This window comes from Agelaius tricolor, unplaced genomic scaffold (genome assembly GCF_023055355.1).
Source record: "Agelaius tricolor isolate 1412-34295 unplaced genomic scaffold, bAgeTri1.0.p SCAF_3, whole genome shotgun sequence".
Taxonomy (NCBI): domain Eukaryota; kingdom Metazoa; phylum Chordata; class Aves; order Passeriformes; family Icteridae; genus Agelaius; species Agelaius tricolor.
Genome location: NW_027269263.1, coordinates 25385446 through 25408482, shown reverse-complemented (window position 1 = coordinate 25408482; position 23037 = coordinate 25385446). Strand labels below are relative to the sequence as shown.

Below are 23037 nucleotides of genomic sequence, written 5' to 3'. Positions count from 1 at the left end.
CTGGAAGGCTGATTAAGAAAAACAAATAGTGAGAAAACAAAAACTTCCAGCTGAAAATGGTACTCACAGGTCTCTCCTGGCCTACGGCCTGGCTGATACTTTCACCTTATCACGCTGTTTAGTACAGCATGCAATTGGGAAAAGTAGCATCCATTAATATAATGTGTATTAAACGCTAGGAACAGCTGACTGGCAATAACAGAAGAAGGACAAAAAACTCTGAGCTGGTAAGGGCATTCAACAAGGTGTGTCTCACCCTCTGCATCCATGAGCTTAGATCCTCTTAAAAACAGCTAGATGGGGAATGTGGAACCGGTTGTCAGCCTGTTCACATTAATGTTTGCTTTGTCAGTGCAGTCAGGCCAGCTTCTTACTCCCACTTTGCAATTTTTTTTAAGGAGCATTCCTATTTTTGCACATTGGTTATCATGATATTCCCCTCTTAGTTATCCATATTCTCTTATATATGGTGCTAAGTCTGGGTCTGGAAACAGCATAACCTGGAAAATGCTTAACTTTGCTGTGTGCCCTCTCCCCTGAGAGCCTGATGAGCACAGCCTGGGTCCAATAACACCATCTCAAACTGTACAGACACTGGGTTAATCCAGCTTTTTCTAGCTCACTCACAGCTTGCTTTCACTCTGCTGGGTTTTATTTCATTCTATGTTAAGTGTGACACCACTCTACAATTTATTTTCAGCCTACTTTTTTAAATAAAGGAGGTTTATGTGAAGGTTCATTTTCAGACAAAATTGGTGGAATAACATGCCCAAACGTAATGACACTTGGACACACTTTCCAAAAATCGTCAGCTGAGTAAACAATAGCAGCTCAAAGAAATGTCCCCACCTAAACAGAGACAGGCCAAACTGCTGAACCATGTGGCACAAGCCATCTCTCCCTCTCTGCTGGGGTATCACAGTGACTATGAATGGTGCCAGAGTCCAGTCTGGAATGGAAAGAAATAATGCTCTGAGAAAACTGCCTTGGTTAGTTCAGCTGACCACAGAAACATTTATTCTGCTTGTGATTTTTTTTTTCCTCTGATGCATTTCCAGATCTCATGTTTGCAGCTTCTGCATGAGATGTATTCTAATTTTATCTGTCTCCAATATTCCCCTTCTGTCTTCCCTGGGCTTCTGTAGACTTTATGGACTCCTTTACCTGTCACTTCACTTCCAAAGTCAACAAAAGCCATGGTCTGGCAACCTGTTTTGGCACACACCAGATCGAATGGACAGGAGCACAATCACTCTTTTTCAAGCTTTCAAAGTCACTACAGGGGTCAGAGCAAGGGGTAGAGCAGTCTGATGTATGAGAGACTAATGGACTAAAGCAAACCACAAAATCACTGCTGTCAGATATCCTGGGACCATTACAGCGCCCAACTACAATAAACACACAACAGGAAGATGTAAGATGACTCAAAATGGAGAATTCAGGGAATTTGATCATTGATGCTCCCCCTTTCTCATGCCACCATCCACAAGAAAACCCCAACCAAACCAGCTCTGTAGATTCTGCTTCTATCTAATTAGAAGACTAGAATAGAAAGCAATAAATCCAGAGTGTGCTAGGCAGCATTAGTGCACATGCTATCATGTCATCCATTGTCAGTGTGACAGCAGTGCATGGAAATCATGCTGCCATGACACTTGCCTGGAGCAAGATGGACTTTGATCAGTACTACAGCATTAGTTTAGTCCTTTTGAACTCTGTTCTTCCTGGGAATTGTATCAGGCCAGGAGTGAGGAGATGCCCATGGGTATGACCCAAGGAAGGGGCAGATGGAACCAGCCAGCCTGGCTGGGGCCAAGGGGGCGGAATTTGTACCTTAGTGAGGAACCGGGCATTACCAGCTTTCCCAAGCAAAGGCCTGCCTGCAGAAGCATTTTAAAACATAGCTATGCAACAAAAGGACCGTTTTTAAACTTCATATGTTATAAATTATAATGGCACTATATTGCATCATCTTATGTTCAAGTATACCAAGCAGGAAAAGTATTTTTCAGCCAGCACGGATATACTAGTAGAAAATCTGTGAAAAGTATAAACTCAATAAATTAATTTTAAGGGCCGGGCTGATTTAATACTTCATTAGTGGATGCTGGCAAATTGGGCATTTTGCCTTGTTTTTCTACAGAGTAGTGGAAACGGGACAAGGCAGTGTCCTTATCATGTATCCGAATCTTCTCTTTTTTGCTCTATGTGACTTGGAACGAGTGATTTTTTTTCCCCTTGTATTATTTTCATTCTGTACACCAGTTATCTCTCGCGTTAGTCACATTCCTCAGCGCCCTCAAATGGTAAAAGCCTAACAATCTTACGTGCTGTAAGGGGACGTAGCAGCTGTTCCTCCTGACAAAAAGTGCTGTTTTTATAAGATTTCGCCTTTCCATTTTTTATCGCTCCGCGCAGCCGGGAGCGGCCACAGCCCCCCCGCCGCCGCCTCCCCCTCACGGGCCCGCGCGCGCACCCCGGCGGCGGCGCGCGTGCGCGGCGGAGAGCCCGCCCCCTGCCGCCCTCCCGGCCGAGTCCTCCGCCGTCCCGGCGTGCCCCGCGCGCACCACAGAGCGTGGCGCCGGCCCCGCCGCTCTCCCCGGCTGGCTCCGTGCGCGCGAGGCGGCGCGGCCGCGGCGACATGGCGGGCGTGGGGCGGGCGGAGGAGCGGGAGCAGCACCTGAACGGCGAGCTGCCCCCCGAGCCCGAGGACAGGGACGGCGCGGCCGGGCTCGGCGCTGACGATGGCGCCAAGAAGAAGCGCAAGAAGAAGAAGAAGGGCAGAGCGGGCCCTGCGGGTAGGGGCCGGGCCGCGCCGCGACCCTGCGCTGACGGGCTGGGCGGCGTGAGGGGCCTCGGGCCGCACACCGGGAAGCGGGCGCGGCTGTGCGCGGGCGTGGGGGGCTCAAGGGTCCCGGCGTGCGGGTGCGGGGCGCCGCCGAGGCCGCTGTCCCGGCCCCTGGCAGCGGTGTGGGCTGAGGGGGATCCCCGCGGCTCGGAGGGGGCTGGCGGTGCCCGGAGGATGCTGCTGTCGGTCGGCCGGGGCCGGGGTGTCCTCCCCGCTCCGGCGTGCGCAAGAGAAGGCACCGCTTCCCTCACCCTCTCCTATGCCCCGAGGGGAGAAAGGTGTAAGACTGCCACTGTAAAAGTCATCCCGCCTGATGGAGGCTCTGCACCCCTCCCAAGTTCTCGGAGAGAGCTGGAGCAAGTCTGGGCAAATAGTGTAAAGGCGCGATGGTTTGGGTTTGTTTTAGCAGGCCATCAGTTAGCCATGATCGTGCTGTGCGTTTATAATTATCTACCTCACGCCCATATTATCTCACAAGAGCAGGCTCCTGCTATGGGAAGAAGAATTAGTTACCCTGGCAGAAAAAAGTAATCAGAAGTGTCAGGCTAATCTACCTTTATGTGCAGGTTTCATTAACAGCACCTGTCACTGTACTGTTCTACAGCCTTACACTTTGGGGCTGCTTTAAGACAGAAAAAGGCATTAGGTGCTCAGGTGTCCGTGGGCTGAGTACAACATAATGTTTTTATAAAGCTTCGGGGGTTGTTGGTTACTAACATGGAGCTAATGTTTTACAGTAAGTCATACTTAAACTTTACAAACAGGACAAGAAACTGATAAAGAAATGGAAGGTGCTCTTGATGATGTAGCAAAACAATTGGACAAGCAAGCCCTGGAGGAGAAAGAAAAAGATGATGATGATGATGGCAAGTATAACTTATATTTTCTCTTAACATTTCCAGTTTCAGCTTCTTCCAAGACTCCCTTTTAACAGACTGTTTACAGATATCTTGGTTTGATTTTGGTTGGGTTTGTTTTTAGAGAGGTGAGATGCAACTATATAGTTTCTACTTTTTGTCAATGATTTTGCTGTCACACAGGTGTACATATAAAAGTAACAGCAATACAGGCTTTGTTAAAGTTTGTGTTTTCAAGGATCTACCTGCTGAAGGGGAATGTTTAGTTTGAGATAAGGTAAGCTATAAATCATTCTCACTTGCATTACCGCAGCCAGTAGACATTTATGTCCCAAATTATGTCTCTTATTCTTGGCTTAAAACATACAGAGAAAATTTCAAGGTAACATTTTAATTAATAGGTTTTACAGTCTTTAGCAGTGACTTGAAACCTGCTCATCTGTAATTATAATTTTTCAATAAAATTGAACTTGGGGGGAAATTAATACATAAGCAAGACACACACTTTGTATGTTGCTTGTGCTGTGTAGCTGATTTTCTAAGCCAGAACCTTGAAAGTATCTGTATTGAAATCCAGACCGAGTCCATCTTTTCTGTAGGGAGATCCAGTTAAGGTGCTGTATTTCCTTTGGTTTGATGGATGGTTCTCAACAGAAATGGATGCTTAAGAAAGCACATTTCTTAAAGTGGTTATTTGGTTTCATTTTTTTGAATTAGCATATAAAGTTGGCTCAACACTTTGAGCAGTCTGCTTAGAAATCTTCGTTCACTTGCTGGAATTTGTCCTTCCGGAATGTCATTTTAATGAATTAGGAATGGAAGTTTTAAAAAATTCAATCAGAGTGCTGAGACATATTAAGTAACAAATTTATCTTTGACCATTACCAATCTGCAGCATCAAGTTTAGTGCAGGTACCTTGCATAGAAATCTGTTCTTATGGCTTGTTTTGTGGTATCTTTCAAATTATGGAGTTGAAATTAATGCAATATGTGCTTTGCCATCATTGCAACTTTAAGAAGAAGTATTGAGGAGGGTAGTGAAAACTGTATACAATGGAAAGAAATCTTTGAAATCATTAGAATAGTTAGAGTTCTGTCTCGGGAGAAATAACAATGATAGTTGCAGATCAAATGCTGTGCTCTCCTAGCCTCTTTACAGTATTAGTAATTGTGTTACAGTATTAGAAAGCATAAAACAATGAAGTAATGCTATGACTGAATTAATAATCTCTCTTTTTTCCCACATATTAGACTTGGATGTGGATGTGTTTTTAGTAAAACTGATACTTTTGCAGAAAAATTATAACTAATTGAAGTGTTTTGAAGACAGCTGTGTTCTTGCCTGTACTGGTTGTCACTATTTGCCATCTTACTTGTGTAGTTTCAGAATTGTTTTTATAAGACATGCTGCATTAGATTAAAATCAATAAAATACCTACTCCCTCTTTCCTTTTATTTTTTTTCCTCTTGATAAGCCTGTAACTGGGTGGCTTCAAAAAGGAGATTAGCAAGTGCTCTTTGGATTTCCCTGGCCATGTTAAAATATACTGATATGTAACATTTTTGCGTGATACTGTGCTAAGTTATTAAATGGCTATACCAAAATGATATAAGGTTGGACTTCTGTTTCACAAAGACCTGAAATTGCTTTTCTGGTGACAATTTTTTTTTCCTTAGCAGCTAAGTAAGCTGAAGACAAACAATGTTGGTAGATGCAGTAGTTCTGTTTCTGGCAGCACAGTTAGTCTGCAGCAGTCTTCAAGGACATGAAAGCATAGACTGGGCTGGTTTGGCTCACAGTTGGCAGTTTCACGTGCAGTGATGTATGAAAAGCTACAATACCCAGATAGCAACAGCAGCAATATTTAAGAAATGCTGGGGGTTTTTTTCTCTTCAGTTTAGGCCTAGCCTTTGAAAAAATAATCCAGAAATCTCTTGGTGAATGAACTGGAGTATGCCTAATTAATTTCTTTATGAATGGTTTGGGCATTGCTCAAGGTCAAGACAAATGTGACAAAGTTATCACATTTTAAAGAAATTTATATGCACTGGTAAGGATTTTTGGTTGCCTGTGAAATACAGATTGATGAAGAATCTGGTAGGTTGGGACCATGCTATAGATACAAAGTATTTATATCTGCAATTTGTTACAGAAACTTAAATTAAGATACTTTATGCCAAATTGAGCTGGCTGGGGAGGGGCAGGAGTGACACTACTGAAATTTGCCCCATCTGCAGAATTACAGCACTCATCATGGCATAGAATTGCTGATTATATTGACCATCATGAGAGGCTTGAAATCTAGTGACTGGAGCAGCTGGTCAGTGTTTTGGTTTGGTTTTTAAGTACAAGCTTCTGGATAAATAGACTCAAAATGCAATGCTTTGACTTGATTCTAGAAGTTCTTTTAATTTTACTTCTTGCTGTAGTTGAAAATGTTCTATATGTAGATGAGTAGTACTTGTCTACTTTGAAAAGAATTTGTGGTTAGGACCAGAAGGTTTAGGTAGCTGATGGCACCTGAAGTACTGAGTATGAAGTAAGTAGGGATTAGATGTTGCCAAATGTGAAGTCTGCAGGGTTGTTGTTACCTCCCAGGTGTGGCTGATTCTTGGTGCTTACCTGCTGTGCTCCCTGGAAACCTCCCACTGGTATAGATTCAGAGAAGGTTTTGGGTTGGAGGGACCTAAAGGTCATCTGGTCCAAGGCCCTGCAATGATCTTCAGGCAGATCACGTTGCTCAAAGCTCCATTCAGCCTGACCCTGACTATTTGCAGGGATGGGGCATCTTCACCTCTCTGGGAAGCCTGTTCCAATGTTTGACCACCTTGTATCTCACACATTCAGTGTTTTTGCTGAGAGTGTTGTTTGTGACCTTCCCTGTTATCTCAAGATTAAATTTACCCTGGCCTAGAGTGCTGTCATCTTTACTTCTCTGGGGTCTTTACCTTTCCAGATGCAGTAAGTTTTTTTAGCTGAGGATCAGAAGATGGAGTGAAAGCAGTAGTTTCTAGCTTTTTGTTAGCTGTTGTGTCTAATACAGTGTCCTTTAACAATTCCATGCATCTATTTGCCTGAATTGAGAGCAGAGGACTATGAGGTAGGACTTTCTGAAAACACTTTACCTGAGCTCTCTTTTTTCCTCTGTTTTGATATGTTTGTTGTCAACTTTCAAAACTATTTTCTTAGGTCTGTGTTTGGTGTAGGGACTGAAAATGCTGATGGTTTGATGGCAGCTTCTGGATGTTGTCTTTTAATCCATTAAATTCTGCTGTAAGAGAAGTGTTTCCAGATAGTCCAGATGTTGTTGTGTTCTATTCAAACATTGATTCTTTTAAGATTATTTTGTGTTCAGCTGAGCGCTTTCTTTCCTCTAGATGGAGATGGTGAAGGAGATGGAGCAACTGGGAAAAAGAAGAAGAAGAAGAAAAAGAAGAAAGGACGTAGGTATCAAGCACAAAAATACAGACTATGTGAATATTTGTTATTAAGTGTGTGCAAGTGCTGGTCTTGCAGCTGAAACAAATTTAAGGGTGCAGTTTGTGTTTTTAGGCTAAGTCTGGCCAAGTTATCTTTTTTCTGGTATCCCTGAATGCCATTGAGGGCATTCATTGGCCTCCAGCATTGGCTAAATGAAGTCATATGAGGGCATTGTGATACAATTTTGTCTTGGTAGAAGCCCAGATTCTAGTTAAGGGGATCTTAAATAACATCTGCTGTTTAGCTTTTATGGTTGAAATAAGAGGGTTAGTATTTCCAGAGTCCCATGTGTAACACTTTCTTATACTCAACAGCTAAGGTCCAGACAGATCCACCTTCTATTCCAATATGTGATCTATTTCCCAGCAATGTATTCCCAAAGGGAGAAGAATGTGAATATCCACCAACACAAGATGGGTGAGTGTTTTAAGCTTAAGGAAGAAATGCTTTCATTTTGATGTGCTGAAAAAAATAGTTTACACCAAAGGGAGAGAGTAGGTAGATATTTGTATGTCTGAAAGCATTGTCTGGATTTCAATGACTTTTACTTCAGAATGAAAGTACTCTGGAATGTTGTTTTTATTGGTTATTTAAAATCAATGCCTATTTCTCATGGAATGTAAGTAAAATAAGTAGGAGAAGTAATGCTTCCAGTACCCCTATAAATTGTGTTCAGATAATGATTTCATTTTTATGAGATGAAAATTTGCTTTCAAGGAAGCTTCTTCTTTTTCATTATTTTAGTTTGAACACAATTTCCAAGAGCAGCGTTTTCATCAGCATGCTAATGAAGTGCTTGCACAGGATAGTTCTGGCAGGCTGATCCAGGAGTTGATTCTTTAATGTGTAAGAGTTAAGTATTTAACCTGGGCCATGTTCATAAGAATATATTTAAACCAGAAAACTAGATAATAAACAACTTAATCATGTACATAGTTTATTAACAAATAACACACTATTTTTACACATATTCAGCTGTTGAAGATTAAAATATTTTCTCTGGTTTAACTACTATTTATTGAAAAGAAAAAGGACAAAAGCCATAAAAACAAACCTCCTTTCATAACAGGATTTAAGTGGGGTGTCTTTTCTGGACCTGATGTTCTGCTATGGAGGAAGAATATATGCTTCTAAGGAACCTGAAATAGTTTCCTCATGTAATGTGCTTAAGCAAATATATGCTTAGTTTTCTTCCTAATTTAAATATTCAAATATTGCTATGCTACTTTAGTATTTCCTAATATAAGCCACTACTTAAATTAGTAGCTGACATTAATGCCAGGACATTTCATATTCTGAGTAATTCCTTCATTTTATATATTGGTGGAGCATTTTTGTGCCATGTCTTATTCATGCTGAGGTCAGTAGGGTTTTGCCTTTGATTTTTTTAAGAGTTGCACTTCTATTCTTAACTGTTAATGTCATGTGCTTTCTAAAGTTACCTCTCATCAACCCACAATTGTGTATTTTGTGTGAGAAGTTCAGCTAGAAGTGGGCGTCATTCAGATTTCAGCCTAAAAATAATAGCAGATAATCAATGCTTCCATAGACAACAGACTAACAGGTTTAACATTTTTATATCTCCAGTTGTTTGGCGGGGGGGGGTATTTGGTTTTTGGGTTTTTTTGAAGCTTGTGGTTTTTTTCTTGCAGATGTGGGAATTTGAAATGATACAACTGGGAGGGCAGAAAATAAATAAGCAGTGTTTCATGATACACCAATTCTGTTAAAGTAGAATTCAGGAATTCTTGACCCTGCCTACTTGTTTCTGCCTCTTTGCTGTTACAGAGTCACTGACTGGTTTGCTTTGGAATGTACCTTGAAGATGAGCTAGTTCCAACCCCCCTGCCATAGGCAGGGACACCTTCCACAATTTCTCTGGGCAACCTGTTCCAGTGCCTTAACACCCTCACAGTAAATGAATTCTTCCTAGCTTCTAATCTAAACCTACCATCTTTCAGTTTATAGCCATTACCCCTTGTCTTGTCACTAATGACCTTGGAAAAAGCCCTCCCTTTCAGGTTCTGGAAGGTGCTATGAGGTCTCCCCAGAGCCTTCTCTTCTCCAGGCTGCAGGGCCCCACCTATTCTCAGCCTGTCTTCACAGGAGTGGTGCTTACAGCCATGATCATTTTCATGGCCCTTCTCTGCACTCACTGAAACAGCCCCACATCTTTCTTATCTTGGGGGCCTCAGAGCTGAATGTAATACTCCAGGTGGGGTCTCTCAATGCAGTAGAGGGGTAGAATCACCTTCCTTGACCTGCTGGCCATGGTGATTTTGATGCAACCCAGTGGGTGATTTGGCTTCCTGGGCCGTGAGTGCACATTGCTTGGTCACGTGGAGCTTCTTGTCCACCAACATCCCCAAATCCTTCTCCTCAGAGCTGCTCTCAATCCATTCTTCACCCAGCCTGTGTTTGTGAGGGGATTGTCCTGACCCAGGACAGGGTGCAGAACCTTGCACTTGGCCTTGTTGAACGTCACGAGGGTCACACAGGTCCACCTCTCAACCTTGTAATGGTGCCTCTGGATGGCATCCCTTCCCTCCAGCATGACTGGATTATCTGGGGGTAGATAATCTGAGGAAGTGCTTTTCTGGATTTCTTTGATCACTATAATCTAAACTACAGTGTGATCCTGTAAAGATTTGTACTGGTGAAAACTGCAGGCTGTGAACTGGAGTAAAAAGCTGTACCAAATGCTTTGGAGCAAGAGTTGAATTTCTTCAGCTGACATGTGACAGGCAGCACATTAGGGGAAAAAAAAAAGCTTCTTAGCTCATGTACCTGTGGGAGGACTTGATGTTTGGCATGAGGCCTTCACCTGACCAACTGATTTTTCATGTGTCCTGAAGTGCTTAGGCCCTAGCAGAAATTCTTGTTGCCTCCCTTCCTGAGCTCCCAGGTGGCAGTAGTGCAGCTTTTTCAGCAAAATGCTTTGGGTCTGCTACAGTGTTTTTACATGTAGAGGCAGTTCTGTCCCCCGGTTGACTTGTGTGAAGTGACAATATGCTGAAATACAGTAAGACAGAGTGAGGATGGCTTCCTGCCAGTTTGCTGGAGTTGCACTCAAGTCTGTGACAGATGGCAGAGCAGCTGCCCAGACTCTGTCAGCAATTCTTGCTACCAAGGGGTGTTCACTGCTGGAATCCAGAACAGTCTGAAAGGATCTTTGAGTCTCTGTCCCCAGTGTTTTTCTGCAGTGCACCTTTTCCATCTTCAATGACTACTGTGCTGGAAGAAGTCCAGTTTTCTAGTGGCAGTGCAGGAGCCCAGGTTTTACAGCATGTTGCTTTCTTTTTTTGGTAGAATTTGCTGGATTGAGGGAAATTGTAGGAGTAGTATGTGTGATGCTTGCTATTGGAGCAAGAAAACTTCTCAAAAAGGTAAATGTGGGATTTCTGCTTTACACTTTTATCTGAAAAGAAGTAGAAAGTTCAATGGAAACAAGCAAAAGGGTCTCAAAATATTTTGTATCCTCTGATCATCCTGAGAAAGATTTATCCTCCTTTATCTTTTCAACTATTTTGAAATACTCAGTATAAATATATATACTTATAAATCTATATATAAGTATATATTCTTAGTTCAAAATGCAGCAAAACTCAAGGGCATAGTCCCTTGGTTCACTTGTACCTATTTTTTGGAAGGAAAACTCAGAGTGGAGCTAAGATACGTGTCTATGAAACAGGTAAAAAGCTGCACCTTTGGATTTCCAAAGCTAATCCTTTACTCTCTGTGTACTCAGTTGTTTGCTTAGAATCAACTCATTTGCATTAATTTCTAAATTTGAAAATCAGTGTATTTCAGCATCTTTGGTCCATTTTGTCCACCACCCATTTTCTTTGAAGACCCACCTGCTAGCCTGTGTAGCTGTGTATTGTTCTAGTAGTTTTTGTCTTGCATAGCATGTACAGAGTTCTTTGAGTCATCACTAGGGTTTTTTGCACTATTATGTGGCTACAGCTTCACCATTTGAAGTGTTATTCTCTACTTTGTAGTCAGAGTAGTCTTCTAGCTAAGTTTTGACAGTTATTGGAGGACTTTAATTATGTTTTTGTTTGTTTGCTTTCATGGAACCTTAGTCACATTGGATTTTTGCATAATACAAAATATATTCAAAGCTAATCTTATACTTAATCCTGTATTAAAAACTATATCTGTATTTGTTCTATGAACCTACCAAAGAGCCAGAATGAGTGGTGCTCTCCCGTAACAAATGTTGATTCACCATCCAGCCCATTTAGAAAGTAACATTCTGACATGTGTCATACTTACCATGCACTGTGTTAGGTGTTATTACTTAAATATTCTGAGCATGACTGAAAATAATACTGGAACTGCAAGCTCTTAAATTTTGAAGATGCTTATTGTCTGTGTCAGCAGCAGTTTCTGGGCCAAGCAGCCACACTACAGTGCTGAGGTTCATCTCTATACAGGAACAACGCTGTCTGAATGAATAAGATTGTGAAAAAAATAAACTTTTTGCATGAGTAGAGCCTGATGCAGTTTTTTGCCCTGCTAAACTGGAATTGCAGGTATTAATATGAATTTTGTACACCTGTTCTGTGTCTTTGAAAACTTGGGCATCCTTCAAGCACCCTGCTTGTCTGGGCCTTTGGTAGGATGTTACTGCCTTTCACAGCTGCTAGTCTGTGGTACTGATAGTTGTTTTTTTTTTTTAATAGGCTTCCTTTATTCTGAAAATTGTATAAATCGGGATCTTTTTTTACACGGGGGAATGTAGACCTGACTGGTTAATAAACACTTTGCAGGCTTTAGACAGAAGTTGTAATGACTGCTGTGATTATAGTAACTTGTTTGAAACATTTCCTTTATTTTCAAGGCGAACTGCTGCTTGGAGAACAACTAGTGAAGAAAAGAAAGCACTAGACCAAGCCAGTGAGGAAATCTGGAATGATTTTCGGGAGGCTGCAGAGGCACACAGACAAGTGAGGAAATACGTTATGAGCTGGATAAAACCTGGAATGACAATGATAGAAATCTGGTAAGGACACACATCTTCTAGAAGACCTGTGCTCTAGATTTTTCTTCATTTTCCAGAGAGGGAGAGATTTAGTCTCAGTTTTGTGTGCTTAATTCACTGTGTAATGAATGTTGGGGAGATTTTTGTTTGAGGTACACAACCACTTGCCAATTATTTCCGTTGCCAATTATTTCCTTTAAGCTCCTTCTTGCATTTTTAGCTTATGCAGCTTTACAGGGCCTGGGATTATACTGAATTTTAAACTAAGCTTTCCATGATGTTCATGTACTTTGATTATATGCTTCATTTAGTTTTCAGTGCCTTTGCTACTCTGCAGCAGTGCTGGGAAAGGCAGCAATAGCAGCACTGCTGCTGCTGCTTGCCAGAATTGTCATGAAATGGCATGTGGACAGTGAGGTGCAGTCTGTGCTGGGGACTGGGCAAGGAGAGGAGGCATAAAACCAGCATGGCTGTGTATTCAGTCCAGGGCAGGAAGGTTTGGACTATGTTCAGTCTTCTTTGACTGACTGGTGTTTCTGGTGGAAACACAGTGGGGTTTTTTATTATTCTCAGTTAGTAAGAAATAACTGAGCAAATGGATTCAGATGAATGTGAATTTGATTAAGTTTAAAGAAAGAATTAGCCTGGACTGATTTTTGTGACTCTTCCAACTATTACTTTTTCTGTCCTTCAGTTTATCTAGATTGAATGTCTACTGTCCAAGTACTGCACTGATCCAGAACAGTTTAGCTTCCAAAATCAGGTGCTTTCAGCCTGGTGTGACTGAGGACTGTGCTGACAAGAGTAGGATAGTAAGAAAGCTAATGAGAGCTGATCCCCAAGGTAACTGCAAGGATAACAGAAAGACATAATATGCCATGAGGGAAAGTAGAAGAAAGGCAGCTCACTAGTCTGGGTGAAACAAATCTGTCTTCGTGAATTATACAGTTTGGCTGTTCTAAGCACACATTTTCTCAAAACATGACTGTTCTTGATAAAGTACCTTAGACTGTGGGGCCTTGCTGATTAAAACATGCTCTCTTTTTTCATATTTCTCTGGCTTTCTTAAAATCAGAGTTTGGTGCACTGCAGTGAGCTGCAGTTTACCTCATTCACTGACACTGAAGGAGAATGCACCGTTGGATGTGTATTTGTGAATTTGCAGTAGCTAGCATCATGAGATTAGACAAAACCAAAAAACAAAGGCTAGTCTCACAAGGTTTTATTTGATCATAATTACCACTCAGTTTTTTTTTAAAAAGTCCTTTTATAATCAGTTTTTTAATAAATAAGAGGCTTTACCTCCTTTTTCCCACCACTTTTTAAATCACAGTAATTATAAAGAATGCATTTAATTTGCCTAAACTTTGGTTGTCTAACCTCTGCTGTTCAGGAAGGATGGGTTAAATGTACCTTGTAAGGATAAATATTTTAAACTTAAAACAATAGAGAAGGGCTCATTTTTGCCCAAGAAAGGTAGAGGAAACAACACAAAGAGCTGAAGATTGTTGTGTTGTGCCTATGTTTTTCAGCCTAGGGTTGTCTGTCCACTTAGCATACAAATAGTTTGATTTGATATAAAAACATTTGCTTTAATATTTTTCTGACGTTTTGTTCTTGCATTGATTTATTTGAAGTAGTCATAAGAAATACTAATGACAACTGTCCTATTCTTTTTTTCTTCTCCCTCCCCTCTGCCTTTCAGTGAAAAACTAGAAGACTGCTCACGTAAGCTGATAAAGGAAAATGGTTTAAATGCAGGTCTTGCATTTCCTACGGGGTGTTCTCTGAATAATTGTGCTGCCCACTACACTCCCAATGCTGGAGATCCAACAGTCCTGCAATACAATGATATTTGCAAAATAGATTTTGGAACACATATTAGTGGTTAGTTTTCATTTATTAATTAAAACTTTGAGAATGTTCTTCGGTGCAAATACTGTGAAGCTAACTAACTTCTGCTGATTTCAGGTCGAATTATTGACTGTGCTTTTACAGTCACATTCAATCCAAAATATGACAGACTATTACAAGCTGTAAAGGATGCCACAAATACTGGAATAAAGGTATGATCCTTATGTAAGTAATTTACAAAGACTTTTTCAGTAAACGTTGTGATTATTTTCCATTTATATTTGCATTTATTTTCAGTGTGCTGGAATAGATGTACGTCTCTGTGATGTGGGAGAGGCCATACAAGAAGTTATGGAGTCTTATGAAGTTGAAATTGATGGCAAAACATACCAAGGCAAGTTATTTTCTTCATATAGGGATAGTTGTTTTAGAAGTGTGAACCTGTATATAAATTTGTGTAAATTTTGATTTCAACATAAGATATTGAAAAGACTTTTCTGCTAGAAGGATGGTATGGGTCTTGCATAAATACATGTTTATGGCTGGCTTGCCTTCCCTTTGGAGAAACGTTCTTGGCTTATACTTCCAAGTATTGCATCTCTTAACAGACAAGATGATAATACGAATACTAAACAGCAGTTTCGAACTGTACAGATGATTTGATACTTGCTGTTTGGCTTTATTAATAAGCTTTTATTACTGTTGGAGTTGCTGGTCTTTAATAACAAAGCCTTGCTAAAGCCTACAAAACTAACCTGTGTTTTGGCTGGTGTTTGTACAAGGTACGTGGATAGTTCTGACTTTGGTTCCTGTGCAGTATGATGACTCACTATTACACTTTCAATATGGGATAACAAACCAAATTGCCCTAAAGGGTTCACCATTTGTTAGGAAATTGCCTGTAATATTCATGTTCTCTTCCAAAGTGAAGCCAATCCGCAATTTGAATGGACACTCCATTGGGCCCTATAGGATACATGCAGGAAAAACAGTACCCATTGTGAAAGGAGGAGAAGCCACAAGAATGGAGGTCAGTTGAATTCTTTATTCCTTCTGTTAATTTTCCCCAGTATCATTTGCAAGAATAGTATTCCTGTGCACTTTTCATTTGTAGTTTTTGTCATTCTGGTGAATAATTGCAGTGGAATAACTGCTGTAATGTGTAATGCTCCTATACAGGAGTAGTTCTGTCTCAGTGCCTTCTTCATTTTAGCCCTGGAGTGTTCAGGTATCTAACACTTCCTGAAATTGAAGCCTTGGAACACTGCTATTTAAAAAACAAACCAAAAGAAACCCACCACTGTTGAAATCTGAATGCCACAGTAATACTTACTAAAACTCCTACATATTTATTTCTCTGTGTGTATATGTTATTAATGGAGTGTTGGAATGTTGCATTAGGAACATTCATGAAAAGAAAAGAAACATAAAAAGGAATTCATATTTAGGGGTGAACTGGAATTTAGGAAATCAGAGTTTTCCTGAATGACTTGTAGGTCATTCATACTCCTTGTTTGTTTCTTTTGTAATGAAATCTTCTCTCACTCAGGTAATTCTTGATAAATACATCTGAAGTGTAGTTTTGGATAACTTTTTGTGAGTACTGTTAGATACAGTATTTTTCTTGAAAAGTTCCCAATGTAGTTTTTCTCTGCAGATACCAAGTAATTAAGTGTATTTGTAGTTAATGTGAGAGGCTAGTTCAAAGATGTTGTTTGGGTATTGTTCTGGAGCAGGGAAAGGGCAATGGCTGTACATGATGTGACAAAGTACCGGTTGGGAAGGCAGTATTCAAACATGGAACCTGAGATTTAGCCATCATTGTCACTGAAGCTCTTGTTCTCATAAGATAAGATTTAAAGGATGGGTGATGAGACAAGATGCTTTTAATCTTATTCTAAGCTTCATCACTAATGATCACCGGTAAGTCTGTCAGGATAGATAAGGCTTGTCAGAGCTGAAGAGGCACAAGTGTGGTCTGGACAGGATTGTTTTTTGAGGTAGGCTCACTCTCATCACCCAAAACTTGTATCATAGTTGTTGACCTATGATGTGCACAAAAAGGCAGAGTTTAAATTATCTTATTTATAAGACTGTGCAAAGAGATTAAGAGTATTGGAAAAGGAAGATAGAAAAACTTGTGTGTTCTTCTTAGTTTGACTTAGTTAATGGCTTCGTTTTGGGGAGAAGACTTTTTCTAATTTCTTCAGCTTCTGTAGGTTACTTAGGACACAATTCTACATTGTTAAGTACGGTGAGGTTGACAATGAAGAATGTGAAGCATAGCCAAGGTCTTGCTGTACTGTGCTAATTATAGTAGCAAACTGCAATCCAGGGAATTTTTTGTGACTAACAGAGCCTCTGATGATCCTTATTCAGAAAAGGTGGGTTTTAAGTGAATCTTGTGGCAGCATTATATGGGGCCTTTTGAGGGTTGGTTTTTTAAATGAGTCAGTTGAATATTCAGGGACATCTTCAAACGTTTGTCTTGAATTTGTAGCCTGTTACTGCTTTTCATATGGCTTCTCATTCTGGGCTGGTGACTTTAAAAGTAGCTTAATAAAATAAACAGTGAACTCATAGTGTCCGTCAGTGTTTGATGCCGTGGGTTGTTAAGTCCCTGTCACAGTCCTGCTGTTAAGGATGTGTGAATGCACTTGGCAGAAATGAGTTTGTATAGTGGCATTTCAGTATGTTCTTAGCTAGAATTTTGATAATGCCCTTGGCAGATATGTATCACCTTCATTTCTTCAAGAAATTAATCTTGTGGAATGAAAATGAGCAGGTTAAAGGTATATACTAGCATCTGTTACCAGAAAATTCTTGCAGAAATTGGGCAGAAAGTTCATCAGTGCAGTATGAGTCTGTAATCAACATCTATTTGCTATGTCTAAACTGTACATATCCTAGGACTTAGACCTGAATAGCACAGGAGAAGTACTTCCAGGTAGCAAAAGTAGTCTCTTAGCTATGTTAGATGTATGCCTTGACAATGTTTTAACTGCAAGGACTTTGAGAAATTGGGACTAGAAACATGCTGATGCTTCTGGCTTGAAATAAAATGCTACTAATGTAAATAGTTGATGGTAGTTGGAACTCTAATGTGTGAAATCTTCATACTGAATTTTTTCTACATTGATTTGACAATTGAATCTATTCCCATTTAATTACTCGTGTTCAGAAGTGTAATACTGAAATGTTGTATCACAATGACACAATGTCACATTTTCATATTGCAGCATGTTCCTTTTTTCTCTCCTTAGGAAGGTGAAGTGTATGCCATAGAAACCTTTGGTAGCACAGGAAAAGGCGTTGTTCATGATGATATGGAGTGTTCTCATTACATGAAGAACTTTGATGTTGGGCATGTGCCAATAAGGTTGGATTTTGTTGGTGTATTTTCATAGAGCTACCACCCCCTTGGGATTCAAATTTGATAACAATGCATGTTCTTCACTAATTAATAAGGCTGTCAAGGACTTGAGGGGCAATACTAGCAATATTGTTACACTCTCACTGTTAGTGTGGAATAACACAGAATTATTTCCAAGAAACTGAAAATGGAGAAAATATGTTTTGGGAATACAATCTTCCTGCCGTTATTTTTTTTATGATTCGTAATATATAGATTATATTTGTGTATTCACCTGTGTATTAAATGTATAGTGGGTTTTTTTAGTCAGTATCTGTACTGTGGTTGTATGTCACAATCTTTGTCTTGCTGCTGTTCCCAGAATCTATTAAGCTATTTGTGCTGTCTGTTTTATTTTATGGATATTTTGAGAGTTTTGAGTTTTTGTTTTAGTGCATGGCTGTAAAATGAAGAAATTCCTCATTTTTAATTTCACTGGGTTTGCATTTTGGCCATTTGTAGGAGTGCAACATATTTTCTGAAACAAAGACCACTCTGGTCAGAAACGTAGCAGGCAGAAATGCTTTTCCATAGCACATACCGGGAGTGTGAGAGAGGATAGGAAGAATTAGACTAAAGGTTGCAAAGGAACTGCTTGACTGCAACTAAGCTTAGTTTTTAAAAGATCTATAAATATATATATTTTTTATGCCTGTATATTGTAAGATGTATGAATAAAAAGCTTACTGAGTATTTACTTCAGAAGTGAAAACTCAGCATTTTAAACCACCAAGCTTCTTCCAAAATTAGTTCAGATTACTGACCACTCTGAATCAGGAAGAATTCTGTTTTTCTTAAAACATAAAATGAAATGTCCATTTATTTTTTAAGAGAGAGATTTCTGTCCCTGTGTTTAGTTTAGCTTGCAGATAGGTTCACAGTCTGTTTTGAAGGATATCTATTTGCAGGAGGAGAGCGCACTTCATTTTCTAAAGAGAACATGTGACTGATGTAGAAAGACATCCCAAGTCTAGGCACTCTGAAAAGACCTTGCAGTCTAACTTTATTCTTAGTTGGTGTGCTTTATTTCTGTAGTGAATGCATGCTGGTGATATCTCTGTCTTCTCCAACACGTTCTTGTTTGGTTTTTTCCCTCCAAGGCTTCCAAGAGCGAAACACTTGCTAAACGTTATCAACGAAAACTTTGGTACTCTTGCCTTCTGCCGGCGGTGGCTGGATCGCCTGGGGGAGAGCAAATACCTGATGGCTCTGAAGAACCTGTGCGACCTGGGCATCGTGGATCCCTACCCGCCCCTGTGCGACATCAAGGGCTCCTACACGGCGCAGTTCGAGCACACCATCCTGCTGCGCCCCACCTGCAAGGAGGTTGTCAGCAGGGGCGACGACTACTAACTCAGAGCCACCTCAGCACCTTTGTACTCCAGGCTTTCTTGGAACATACTCTACCAGAATTAATTTGCAACACATTGTCTGTTTTAACAGTGGACCGATGTTAATACTTTCCGTATTTGGAAAGGAAGGAATTTAATCTAAGGCAAGTCTTCTAATTGTAACTAACCATGGAAAAAGCTTTCAGGCCTTTAGAAATATTTCAAAAGTTACTTATTTTTTCTGTTCAGGGAAATACGTGCTATAAAGCTCAATTTTTAGTTTGGAATGAGTTATACATTTTGTTCTGAACATTTATGATAAAAGATGCTTTTCAAATATTTATATGACCATATTCCTACTTGAATGCTTTGAATGACTACACCTGATTTCTGCGCCCCAGTCCTCTATGATATTGCCTTTTAAACTTCCTGGAATCCATTTTGTAAAAAATAAAGATAAATTTTCAAATCTGAAAATATATATAATTTTTAGAAGTCTGGTTATGATTCTGGTCAGGAGTCCACTGGGAAACTGCTCTATTAAATATTTTACAAACTTGATTTGCCATTTCTTGTCTTGAAATTGGACCTTGTCTTACCCTTCATATGAAACTTGGCCTTTCATGCTTGTTTAAATAATCTTGTCAGTGCTGGGATACAGGGCAAGAAGTCATCAACACTTTACAGGACAAAATGTGACAACTACAGTAAAGGTGTGTGGTAAGGGTTTTGAGTGTGCTCGTCTTTAGTTTAGACCAGCTCTATTAATGCAGCTGGTGGTCTCTGCTGCTGGTGGCATCGAGATGCCTTCAGCTTCGGGCTGAAGTCAGCTCAGTTTTAGTGTATGTGCCTACATAATCTTTGCCATTGGCATACCCTCTTGCACAGAGTCAAATTTCATGTGATTTCCTGTCTTTTTAAAGTTCATATTTGATTGCGCAAGTGGTGGGGACAAGGAAAACTATTTAATTTTGAGTGTTAAAAGTTACTTCATGCAGGCAAAATAATCTGGGGTATTTGATGTTTTCCTGACATAAAAAGTCATTATCTGACTCCTGCTGCAGTGAAATCTGACTGTTGAATCTCATTTGTAGAGGTAAACTAAATCCCATGGCTCTGCAGGCCTATGTGCAATGTCTTCCAATGCTGTATCTTTACCTCATTACTTGCATATTAAAAATTTCAATAGTTACTGGTGATAAAAATGACAGCTCTGTTAATAGGTCACTAACAGTGCCTTAAACATAAGTGCTTAGAAAACAGATACTTCACCTGCTCCTTTATAGTCAGCCTGTCTCTATAGAAGAGTTCATATTAACTTAAAAATATCCGTAATGTTCTCCTCTCCTCTTGGGTAAAAGCTGCATTTTTGTCCGTTCATACCTGATTATGTGAGCTGCAATTTAGAGGGGAGCAGTGTCATATACTGCCTACAGTTTAAAAATAATAGAAACTGGTGGGATTTTTACCCCAATTACAAGTATTGTTCAAACTCAGTACTGTTTTAACTTGCAGAAATGGATTAAATGGGATACTGAAATGTGTATTTATTTCTGCTGTTGCTGTTTGGGAATCTTGGCATCCCAGCAATGAATTTTAATTTAGGCAGCTGTATGGCTATGTGTGTCTCAGCTTCCCAAGAAACAGTAGCTAGTGTGGGTGCTTGTGCATTGCAAAGTGAAAGCTGGCACTTGAAAGAATCTGTGCTGGGTACATTGCTGCTATTTTTATTTATGCTAACAAGACCGTACTCTTCTGCACTTCTTGATATGACAAGAGCAGGTTCTTGTAGCCTGGCTGGCTTCCAGCTCACTTATTTTTGTACAAAGTCCACTAGAAACAACACAAATGGTTTTAGTTCTTGCCTGCTTATTGGCAATTTCTAGACTTTTCTCTCTAGAAGGTGCCTGTTTAGGTAGAAGTTCAGTGTGACTTGGTATTGTTTCTACAGCTTAAGGCTTAACTTCACTGACAGTAACTTTAAAAACATTTGGTTTTACAAATCAATTATGTGTTTTCTTCCCTTTGTTTTTTGGGTTTTTTACCTGAATATGATAGACCTGGACTAGCAGAGCTAGTTTGGACTATGGCCTCCTACCTTCTTAATTTGCTGGCTGTTCGTTAGTTCACACGTAGAGGCTGATCATCATGTGTAACAAGGTAAAGTAGAAATGACTCAGCAGAATACTTGCAGAGGGTGATGACTTGCCCATAAATTTAACTGGGTATATCTGCATACAAGCATCCGGTGCTGCTGGCCCTCCTCCATCCTCCTGCCTGGCATATAAAAGGCAAGCCCTATTTCTATCTCCTTCAAATAAATAAATTTCCTACTGCTCTCATGCTCTTCAGGCTGCCTTTTCCTGCTGCTCTAAGTGTTAAAAGTCCTGGCCATGCTGTCTGGTAAGTGAACCCTGCTCTCCTCACTTGACAAAATCAAAAGTTTACCAAAAGACAAGTCAAAAGTTTACCAAAAGACTTTTGAGCCAGATGTTGAGGTCTGATACCAGAAGATGGGGTCATCTTGTTTCTTGTACATACATTAGAGTATGTACAGCTGACCTTGAGTGACGTGTCCTTTTGATGAAGGCTTGGCCTAAGAGTTTCCTAATTTTAGACTCAACTACCATGCTTCTCCTCTTAGATGTGGGTAAGACAGGGCTGGTGCGTACAGCAGACACAGCTGGGTGAGTATAACAACAGCATTTCAAAGAGGAGCTGAAATAGGCCATGTGGGGAGGCAAGTGGAGTTCCTGGTCCAGCAAGAAAACTGCTGCTGTGTCTTTCTGTGTGGTTGTGTCACGTGTATCAAAATACTACTTTCAGAACAGTACCAAAACACAGTAAGATGGTATGCAAACTTAATGATGGGATGTGTAAACATAACTGGTTAATTTGATTTTTACAGCTGGTGTTTGTGGAGATAGAGGAATTTTGCCAAATCCTATTTCCAAAAAAAACAGAGAATAAGGCTTTTCACTGTTATTTATTTCCCAGGATTATGCACTGTTGGTACTCGGCTTTCTGTGGAACATCAGTCAGCTGTCCAGAATGGGAGGTGGGCAGTGTATTTTCCTAAGTCCAAACACTTTCACAAGGTGTGTTTAAAGACCATGTAGCTTGCCCAAAGCATGGCATGATCTGAATCAGGTTATATTTTTTTCAGACTTATGCATAGTTATTTTTTTCTACAAGGATTCAAGAGGCTTTTCTGTTTTTATAATTTTGAGTGTTTCAGTATTTTTAAAGTAAAAGAAAAAAGACAACTCTGGTCTGACTCTTTTATCATTTTTGACTTGTGTTTTTGCCATGACAGGCACCCAACTTCTATAACTTAAAGTCATACTCATTTTAGCTTTGCTTTGCATTTCTACTGATAGTTACATCTCCCTTTTTTACAAAGGTACGGGGCTCAAGGAAAAAACCCAAAAGCTGTGTAGCCTACTCAGCAGTTCAGATGAACAATAAATTTTTTACCTAGTTGTTTTGGAAGTGCCTGTGTCCCCAGTTTTTGAAACTACAATTTATGTTTTTTTCAGTAAGGCTAAATCTCTGAATCCCTTAAATGGGAGAGGGCTCTATAGAAGCCTTCTCTACCACTAGAGAAAAGTGAAGGTGTGTGCTGTCAGGATGCATAAATCCATTACCACCTGGGGCTGGGAACTGTTACTGTTTTTCAGTTTAAAGTGAGGCTGCTTTGGCCTGTGTGCTGCATCCCTGAGCTCTCAGCGAGTTTGCAGATGACACAAAGCCAGAGGAGTGGCTGGTAGGCCAGCTGGGGGCACTGCCACACAAGGGGAGCAGGACAGGCCCAGGAGATGAGACAGGAGGAACCTCATGCAGCTCTGCACCGGGAATGACCACTCCTGCTCCTGAGTAGGAACCACAGGCTGGGTGGGAAGCAGCTGCCCCGAGAAGGACCTGGGGTAGAAGCTGTCCATGAACCAGTAATGTGCCCTTATGATAAGAGAGGCCAACAGCCTTAATCTGGTTAAAGGGTGCAGGGCTACTATCTGAACTAGTTAAATATTGAGAATTGAAGCAGAAGCTGTAGAGAAGAGCACCTGAATTAGCTCATCCTTGTGGTGGACTGCACTACTCATCTCTACTCTCCCCCCTGCCTTGATTAGGAGGACTAGGACTCTTTCTCCTCCCCTCCTCTTGTTCTATCTAAGAGGAGCAATGGGAAGAAAGCTGGATTTGCTTTTGCAGAGCTAAAGATGTCTTTCAGAGAAAGCCTTGAGGCTCAGCAATCTTTCCTGTAATG

At 40.4% G+C, this 23037-nt stretch overlaps 1 protein-coding gene across 1 annotated transcript; it reads left to right on the top strand.

The window, feature by feature from the left end:
• The first annotated feature begins 2529 nt into the window (after positions 1 to 2529).
• Positions 2530 to 19331, top strand: METAP2 (methionyl aminopeptidase 2). Its single transcript, XM_071423257.1, has 11 exons — positions 2530 to 2798; positions 3613 to 3714; positions 7084 to 7149; positions 7501 to 7603; positions 12033 to 12194; positions 13879 to 14060; positions 14145 to 14239; positions 14325 to 14421; positions 14954 to 15057; positions 17291 to 17406; positions 18540 to 19331. Exons 1-11 carry the CDS (start codon positions 2642 to 2644, stop codon positions 18790 to 18792), a joined length of 1437 nt encoding a protein of 478 aa, XP_071279358.1. The 5' UTR covers positions 2530 to 2641; the 3' UTR covers positions 18793 to 19331.
• The last annotated feature ends 3706 nt before the right edge of the window (positions 19332 to 23037 follow it).

Coding starts and splice junctions, on each gene's coding strand:
- METAP2 (XM_071423257.1), top strand. CDS start 2,642: ATGGCGGGCGTGGGGCGGGCGGAGGAGCGGGAGCAGCACCTGAACGGC. Junction 7,150..7,500: donor GAAGAAAAAGAAGAAAGGAC/GTAGGTATCAAG, acceptor TATACTCAACAG/CTAAGGTCCAGACAGATCCA. Junction 17,407..18,539: donor GTTGGGCATGTGCCAATAAG/GTTGGATTTTGT, acceptor TTTCCCTCCAAG/GCTTCCAAGAGCGAAACACT.